This window comes from Acomys russatus, chromosome 25 (assembly GCF_903995435.1).
Source record: "Acomys russatus chromosome 25, mAcoRus1.1, whole genome shotgun sequence".
NCBI classification, from domain to species: Eukaryota; Metazoa; Chordata; class Mammalia; order Rodentia; family Muridae; genus Acomys; species Acomys russatus.
In genome coordinates, this window is record NC_067161.1 from 13,452,216 (window position 1) to 13,461,393 (window position 9,178).

At 52.5% G+C, this 9,178-nt stretch overlaps 1 protein-coding gene across 1 annotated transcript; it reads right to left on the bottom strand.

Annotated features, from left to right (window-relative positions):
• Positions 1-201: 201 nt before the first annotated feature.
• On the bottom strand, positions 202-7,610 carry Fam234a (family with sequence similarity 234 member A). The gene is made up of 11 exons (XM_051167725.1): positions 7,314-7,610; positions 5,444-5,560; positions 4,924-5,115; positions 4,067-4,197; positions 3,493-3,625; positions 3,128-3,257; positions 2,585-2,725; positions 2,280-2,355; positions 1,941-2,096; positions 1,379-1,481; positions 202-1,298 (listed from the first exon to the last, which is right to left on the bottom strand). The coding sequence occupies exons 1-11, from the start codon at positions 7,576-7,578 to the stop codon at positions 1,087-1,089; spliced, it is 1,656 nt and encodes a 551-aa protein (XP_051023682.1). The 5' UTR covers positions 7,579-7,610; the 3' UTR covers positions 202-1,086.
• Positions 7,611-9,178: the final 1,568 nt, after the last annotated feature.

Here is a 9,178-nt window from a genome sequence, read left to right on the forward strand (position 1 = left end):
CTCTTCCCACAACTGCCCTTCCTTTTCAGGTCCACCTGTGTGACCTTTACTTTCTGCCTTGAAATCATCCACCCATGAACCTCAGCCCTCAGGGTGACGCCTCAGGCACACCTGTGTACACTTCACGTTCTCCCGTGCCGACAGCCAGAGCTCACCCACCCTCCACTGCACTGCATAACAGAACAGACAAGACTGCAGGCTCATGCTGGGCTACTACTGGGGCTTTTCCCCATCAGTGCAAATCATTTATTATGTTGGTTTCCATGGTGACTGGGGGGTCATGGGACTGCTTTGGCTACAGAGCTAAGGATCTGGTCTGGGCAGGGCTGCTCTGTTGCCTTTGGGCCTCAGGAGCAACAAGGCACAAGGTGAGACCTTCATCAGGTAAGCACCAGAGAGGAGGGAAAGGGACGTGCCTGCTGTGCCAGGGGTGCAGGGGCTTCTGTATGGACAGCAGGTGCTGTGTACTGAGGGAGGAGACTGACTCCCTGTGCGCTCTGTACATCCCTCAAGTGCACCCGTGGGCTCTGGTCAGACTCCCGTGTTGCTTACGCTTGCAGGGAGACAGGCTCCCTTCTGCTTTGGGGACACAGCTTTAAAGCTTCAGGTTCCAGCTGTGGCCCTGAAGCCACCCAGGGCCCAGTACCCTGAGAGCTTCATGACCCCTGAGGGACAGCGCAGACAAGGGAAAAGGCAGGCTGGAAGGAGAGGGGCGGCCATCACAGGCAGGGCCTAGGAAGCAGCACACCTTGCAGCAGTGGCTTTTCCAGTGAGAGGGCAAGGAGGCACTAAGTGATGAGCTTCCTGCAGGGCCGACCCTGCCCATGCTGGCTCAGGGAGACCACAGGGAGGCCTCCTGGCCCTGACCAGATCACATGGGCCGCACAGTGAGACCTTTGAGGGAGGACATGGCATAGACAGGAGGCTGGAGGTGCTCCCCCAACCCCCATCCTAGGGTATGGCTGGTAAGGCCAGAATCACCAGGGCAAGAAGTGACATCAGCATGAAGGCTGAGGGCGGGCCAACTTCCCAGGAGGCTTTGTTTTCACAGTTGGGAGTCTCTCCAGGTGTTCCAGCTGACACCACCTACACCTCACTCCGGTACCGTAGTCGAGAGAACCGGTCCCGGATAGCCTGGTCGCTGTCTGAGCGGCCTTCCCCGAGGTGGACCACTCTACTGCCTGGGACAAGATCTCGCACTTTGTGTTTGGTCACAGAGACCAGGCCAGGCATGTCTGAGCTTGCAGGGCCCGTCAGGAGCACGTAGGCGGCATGGCGGCTCGGCTCAAACAGGATCGCTGTGGAGGGGACAGTCAGTGTTGCTCAGGACTAGCAAGAGAAAAACTAGGACGGGGAAGTCCTGGACCCATATGCTCACCATCAAAGGCCACGATGTTGGCAGACACATTGGCTAGCTCCAGCAGGATGCCGGGCAGGGTGGGGTGGAACATGTACAGGCTGTGCTGTGTGTCTTGGGGGTCCTGAAGTGAGAACAGCAACGCATTTCACTGACCTGTTGTACTTGGGTCACAGCCACATCTCAGTGGGCCCTGCAACTCCTGGAACCTTCCTGAGCAGACCTCAAATTACCTTCAGAAGCTGCTATCCAAGCAACCCTGTTTCTAGCTATGTTTACCAGTGTCCTCTAGAAAGCTAACTCCTGTTCCATGGACACCTGCCAGCCTGTTGCCCCTCCTAGTGTTCATCTGTACCTGTCCTTCTCGTCACAGGTCTGCTCCCACCTCCAGGATCTTTCTCCTACAGCCGCACGGTCCTTCAGGGTACTCCCCCTTGGCCTGCACTCCCTCCCCACAGGTCAGGACTCCACTCAGTGGACTTCTGGTGGCCCCACCCCTGGCAGCTTCCAGGGGGATATGGGTCTGGCCCTAGAGCTCAATCAACATCGGGTATTCCCTGAGTACGCATGCGCGACCCCGTACCATCTCATTAGTGTCCAGAAGCTCATGGAGGCCCCAGAAGAAGAAGGCTGAGCGGTGGTCTGCAGTCATCAGGCTTGTGGATGGTGGGCTCCCAGGCAAGCTGGGGAGGGGCTGGCTCCACAACAGAGACCCTGTGCTGAGGTCCAGAAGTAGGATCTGGGGAGGGAGGGAACACTATCAGCAGACAGCCTCAGCTTACACAGGATGGGTAGGCCAGCCATGGCAGCCACAAGGGCGGCTCTCCGAACATCTCCCCATCTTAGGGCAGCAGTCTCGGGCTCCGCTTGTCATCAGCCATGGATGAGGGAGTCTCCCAATCCACAAAGAAGTCCAGCCTACCTGCCTGTCAGTGCTGGTTCCATTTTCAATTACCACAGCCAACGTGTCTGGTTTGTAGTGGCCAAGGATGGGTTTTCTGGAGGGATGAAGGAAGAAAACCTCACTGAAGGTCTTGGTATAGGGATCTGAGAAGAAGTTCCCATGATTGCATGCTCCTGGATTGAAGTAGGGTTACCTATCCCTAGACCCGGGGTGAGGGGCTGGGACCTGTGGCAGGTTCAGCAGCCCCTGATCACAGGATAGGCTGATGTCCTCAGCGGTGTGTGTGTGTGTCCCCACCCAAGCTCAGCAACAACTGCACATACCTCAGAACCTGAGTTGCGCTGAAGGTCCACCTGGGCACCAGATCTTGTCCATCCAGCAGCATACAGGCCTCGGAGCTCACAAGGAGCAAGTCCTGGCCAGCCTTCCCTGGGACATTCATTAGGTAGCGAACTGCTCCAGAGCTAAAGAAGGGTGGCGGGGTGGGGGTGGGAGTGAGGGTGGAGCAGACACGTGGCCTTTGGAATGAGCCCCCCACCATGACAGGCCCGGTCAAGACTGCTTCCCTCAGGCACTCATAGCACATCCTTGTGCCTCTCAGGTCCCTGGCTTGAAAGTATAAATGAGACACTGTTTGTAGAACAAGGTTGGTCTCCCCATTTGGTATTTGTGTTTACTCCTAGGGGATGCGAGCCAGGGACTCTATCTCTACCCCAGCCTGCCCAATTCTTTCTTGCCTTTGCTTGCCCATGTCTCATTTCCAAGCATTTACTCAAATGTTGGCCTCATAGTGCAGCCAGGCCCTGACCCGGCCCCTGTGCTCCACACGAGGCAGTCCTAACTGAGACCTTGTGTGTCAGACAAACCTGAGCAGAAGCCTCCGCTGGGCAGAGCGATTGAGCATGTTCTCCCAGTGGGAGTCGTCCTTAAACGGGCTGTCTCTCCCGGTAACTCTCTCATGGAGACTTTTCACAGAGATGCCACAGAGGGCACTTTCTGTTCAAAACACAGAAGGATGCAGTCACCATGGGGATCAGGTACACCCATCAGCTCCACTTCTGGAGCCATATTGTGCCACTTCCTGACTGTTAAATGTCAGCCCATGAACAGGGGTGGCCGCAAGGTGGCCAGCCACCAACTTCTTGGCATGCTTCTTACTCCCCAACCCAGTGACCAGCGTAGCATCACTTCCAGAGAGAAGCCCACCCCAAGAACATGGCATCCAACATACCACAGGGCAGGAGAATATAGTGAGCACCCGATCTGGTCACATGAAGGAGGGCAACACCATCTCCATCCACACTAAGGCTGCCTCTGTGGCCAATCTGGTACCCAGTGCTACCTGAATAGATACTCCCACTGACCTGTAGTAACAAAGAGCAGCAGGGGAGAGACAGAACCAGCTCCGTGGGAGGGCAAAGGGAACCTTAGGGAGTTGTAGAGGAGACGGCAGCCAACACTCTTTGGGTGGGTGGGGAAGGTACTTTGAAGAGAGGGACCAGCAGGGAGCTTGTGTGACCGCGTTGCACAGCCTGCCTGGGAGGCATGGCAGCTGTGGGCCCAAAGCTCACACCAACCCACACACAGGCCACCCACATTCTGCCACTCATGGAAAAAGGACAGCAAGCTGCCTGCAGAGATGGAGCCTCCCAGCATTGCATGTGTGCACCTCAGGACAGAGTCCTGGGAGGACCCCCCAGCTGGGTGGCCACAAAAAACCTCTCTCTAGGGAGAAGTGGATGAGGGGGGAGAGAAGGGGTTAGGAGGTAAGTGGGCCTGGGGGACTTGAGAACTACGCTGATCACCTCCTGTCCCTCCCGGGTGAGGATCAGTAGGTCCGGGGTACCGTCTCTGTCCACGTCAGGCACCTGGAGCAGAGGGCTCAAGATGGAAACGTTCCCACCAAAGGTGTTGGAATGGCTCCACAGGGTTTCCCCTAAAACCAAAGACACAGTGGCTCCAAATCCTCTTCTTGACAAATGAATGGCAGACTCACCCGGGGGCTTCCGTCCTCCGGACCCTGAGGCTACTTAGATACAGGAGTGTGCACAGCAGCCTGAAATCCAACAGCAGGCACAACCAGGCAGCCTCTTGAAAGAGCAGCTGGGTACAGCACCTCGTGCCTGTGCATTTGGAAGGCTTGCTGCAGGTGGAAGGATAGCCTGGGCTACATCACAAGCTCCAGGCCAGTCTGGGCTGCATAGCGAGACCTTGCAAAAAAACTAAAAAGTCAGCAAGAGCAGGGAGATGGCTCAATGGTTAAAGCACTTGCCACGCAAGCGTGAAGACCAGGGTTCAGATCCCTAGAGACCCAGAGAAAAGGTGGGTGGGCGTGCTTTTCATCCCCTGGCCTAATGCTAAGGCTCAGAGAGTTGTTCTAGAAGAGGAGCCACAGTAGGCTCGGTCCAGCCCTCCACAGTATCCTTATCCCCTCATAGCAGGTGACACTACTTATCTTTACTGGCCTCCATAGTAAGATACAAACCGAAGTTGCAAAGACACAACTGCACCATGGCAGGGCAGGTGAAAGCATTAACACCATTGGCTTCCAAGTGGTCCATCCCTCACTCCAAGGGTTCCTACCCAGTCAGCAACCCCCAGGGGAGAGCCAGGTCTGACCCCTCCAATGAGAACCATCCAGAACCTTTCCCAGGTGGCTGACCTGTGAATAAGTTGACTGCGATGAAAGACTCTAGTCTTCCCACAAGGATACAGGCAGAGGACACTTCACTGTCCGATGGATGTGGCACGGCACACTTCGCAAGGGCGACATCTTGGGCCACAGGCCTTTCCCAGAGCACACTGCCATTGGCCCCTGACACAGCAACCATAAAGGCACAGGGAGTGGAGAAGCCTGGAGGGTGGAGGTGGCAGGCACTTGGTTAGTCTTAGAGTGTGTTCTGCCACCTCCTGTCTTTCTTATTCTGTGCCTCAGGCACATGACAGCCTATTTCTTCTATTATACCTTTAGCCCTAAGCCCATGGGGCACTGGTGTTGGCCCCAAGTAGAGTAAAGGGGCTGACGGTATTACCTAGATTATTCTATTGGCGGCGGGGGGGGGGGGGGGGGGGGGAGGGGAGAGATGAAATGGTCCCTGAATCCCTAACATTCACAGGCTCCACATGAGCAGGTGAGCAGGACACAGATCCCTCTTCCCTGTGTTAGACAGAGCAGGAATCACCTTCATCGGTGCAGGATCTGCTGACGTTGTCACTGCTGTTGGTGTTTTTGTGAAGGAAGAGGACATCCTGGATCTTGTCTCTGTTCACATCTCCCACAGCCAGAAAGTCATATGTGACTGAAAAGGAGAGCCACAGATTATGTTCCTTGGGCTATGCCTGTCACTGGGAGTCAAGCTGAATGCTCTGAGTGGCCTGGTGTCCCCACTGTGCACCTTGCCCCGTGAGGCCCCCTTCCCCCAATGAGCAGGAGCCTCTTTACTAGGACAAGCAGTTTCTTTGGAGGTAGGCAGACCTCCGTGAGTTCGAGGCCAGCCTGATCTACACAGAGTTCCAGGTCAGCCAGGGCCACACAGAGAAACCGTTTCAAAAAACTTACAAAAAATAAAATAAAGTAAGAGACAATGTATGGTGGAAAGAATCAATACTCAACATATAAAAACCCACCAACGACAGAGCAATCAGCTGGTTAAAGAGCAGGCAAAGGATTTGAAAGCTACGTCTCCTAGGATGCACACTTAAGAAGATGCTCAACACCACTAGGGATCAGCTAAATGCAGCTTTCTCCACTAAGAATTGGAGGCAGAGTCAGGTGGTGGTGGCGCACACATTTAATCCCAGCACTCAGGAGGCAGAGGCAGGCGATTGCTGTGAGTTCGAGGCCAGCCTGGTCTACAAAGTGAGTCCAGGACAGCCAAGGCTACACAGAGAAACCCTGTCTCAAAAAAAAAAAAAAACAAAAAACAACAACAAAAAAAACCCCAATAAATAAATAAATAAGTAAAAATAAAAAAGAAAGAAAGAAAGAAAGAGAAAAAAGTGCCAGGCAGTGATGCCCCACACCTCCTGATCCCAGCACTCAGAAGGCAGAGGCAGGTGGATCTTTGAGTTCAAGGCCTGCCTGAAACCTAGTCTCAAAAACAAAAACAAAACAACAACAACAACAAAAAAAATGCCAAAATACCTAGAGATGTAGCCTAGCTTTAGAGTATTTGCCTTGCACATATGAAGCTAAGGGTTCAATACCCAGCATTATATAAACTATGCATGATGACACAAAACAGGCAAAAAACATAAGGAAACACCACTTCAAACCCACCAGGATGAATACTTGAAAAGCAAAAAAAAGAGGTAAACGTCAGCTCTGATGCTCTGATAGTGGGAGCAATGAACCCAAAATTCAGTTCCTTAAAAAGTCCTGTTACAACAAAAGTAAAGTGAATATTTTGAAATACATTATTAAACGAACAAGATGTGGGGAGCTGTGGCTGTGGCTCAGTAGGTGAGGGACTTCCTAGCATTCACGGAGCCCTGGGCTCATCTCCTGTGCCTCATGAAGGCAGGTATGGCAGGCCACTCCTGTAACTCTAGCAGCTGGGGTGTGAGACAGGGATTCAAGAACAGGCCAGCTACGCACTATGTCTGAGGCCATCTTGATATAAATGAGAATTTGTCTCTAAATAAAAAAAAGTATAAAATAAATATTGGAAGGCTTTTTTGTTATTTTTCATAAAGGCTAAATTCATGGGACGGAAATAAAGCTTCCTGTGTGGAGCACACTAGTCGGCTTGCTTCTCTCTACCCCGGCTGCACAGTTCTCCACAGCAGCAGATGCCTGCTCTAACCTCAGCCAGTTTTGTCTCGCTGAACCGTTTCCATTAAGTAGACAACGAGTCTGCCTTTGTCTAATTACCTGGCCAGAAGAACGCATCTGGTTCCCTAAAGGCTGCTAAAGACCTCCAAGTTCAAAGGTCAACCCAGGAGCCACTTAGGGCTGACTGTCAAAGACCTGGACTGTGTGACAGTACTGCAAAGGGAGGGAAGGGTCTAGAACTCTGCTGGGGCCAGAGCCCCCACTCCCAGCAGGCTCACCTGCAGTGCTGTAGTCAAGCCGCCACGTGGCCTGAGACAAAGGTCTCTCTGGACATGGGATAATGAAAGACACTATGAACACCACAAACAGACAGACGAACAGGGAAAGGAAAAAGGCCACTGTGCGGCATCGGGAGAGTCGGGTCTGCAGAGGCTTGCTCTTTAAGTTGTCTTCGTTTTTCGATTGGTTTCCCAGGTTCTCCTGTGATTTACTGTCCTCATTCTTCAAGGGGTGGATTTCGGCTTCTAAGTCCTTGTTTGCCATCACTCTGAGCACATCCGGGAGCTTAAGGACGGCCGCTGTCAAGACAAAAAAGCAGTAAGGCCAGTAGTGAGCTGTTGCAAACGGTAAATTATAGCTCTGGCTTCCCTCCTTCCTCTTTTTGATAACATAAAGCAAATTCTTTGCTAATTATTATTATGCAAGTGTCTGAATGCACCCGCTGCAGCACGCAGCACACGGGGGTCAGAGAGCAGCTCTGTGGAGTCAGAGCTCTTCTGCCTTACTGTGGGTCACCAGGCTCAGGCTCTGTACAACAAGCCTCCCCACCTACCCTGTTTTGTTTTGTTGGGGCTGGAGGTAAGGTCTCTCTGCCTTCAGATTACTATTGCTGGGATGAAACACCACAACCAAAAGCAAGCTGGGGAGGAAAGGGTGTATCTAACTTACACTTCCACATCACACTCCATCACTGAAGGAAGTCAGGACAGGACACAAACAGGGCAGGAACCTGCGGGCAGGAACTGATGCAGAGACCACGGAGGGGTGCTGCGTACTGGCTGGCTCCTCGTGGCTTGCTCAGCCTGCGTTTTTTATTTTTGGTTTTTCGAGACAGGGTTTCCTCTGTGTGGCCCTGGTTGTCCTAGAACTCACTCTGTAGACCAGGTTGGCCTCAAACTCAGAGATCTACCTGCCTCTGCTTCCTGAGTGCTGGGATTAAAAGGCACACTCAGCCTGGTTTTTTTTTTAATAGAACCCAGGACCATCCTGTCACATGGGTGCTGGGAATTGAATCTTGGTCCTCTGGAAGAGCAGCACCTGCTCTTTACTGTTGACCTACCTCTCTGGCCCCATGTTTTTGTTTTTTTTTTCAAGACAAGGTTTCTCTGTGTAGCCTTGGCTGCCCTGGACTCGCTTTGTAGACCAGGTTGGCCTCGAACTCACAAAGATCCACCTGCCTCTGTCTCCCAGTGCTGGGATTAAAGGCGTGAGCCACCACGCTTGGCCATTGTTTTTTGTTTTTGTTTTTGTTTTTGTTTTAAAAGAAAGGGTCTTACTATGCAACCCAGGCTGGTCTCAAGCCCACAATTCCACAGGTGAGGGGTTATGGTCATGTGTTTTCACATGCTTTTATTTTATATCTTTTACCACAAGTGAAATCTGTGTACATTCTCCTGAGTACCGAGGCCAGAGTTCTCTCTCACTTCTCCAAGGTCAGAAGAGGTATTCCTATCAAAGGTAATGAGTTGGACACAAGGAAAATCAAACACTGAGTCACGCCAGGTGCCTCATTAAGCCCAAGAACCTGAGCTGGGAGGGGCGGTGCAGCGGGCTCTAAGGGAAAGATAACCAGGGGAAAAGTCAGCAACTGCACCCAGCAAGGCCCAGGGTGGGGTCAGGGCCTGGAGAAAAGCAAAGCTTCAGCTAGCGCGGCACCATGAACCCAAGCAAGGAACATTTGAAATATTTAGAGTATAATTGTTTTTGGCAAAGCAAAGGGAACCGAGTGAGAAGCGACACACTAACATTCTGGATTCTATCTTTAAAGCTCTGGAAACCTTACACTCGAGGCAGGAAACTCCAGCCTGAGCTTGGCTGCCGTCATTGCTTCTCAGAAGCCAGAGCATCTTTCGGTGCTGTGAGG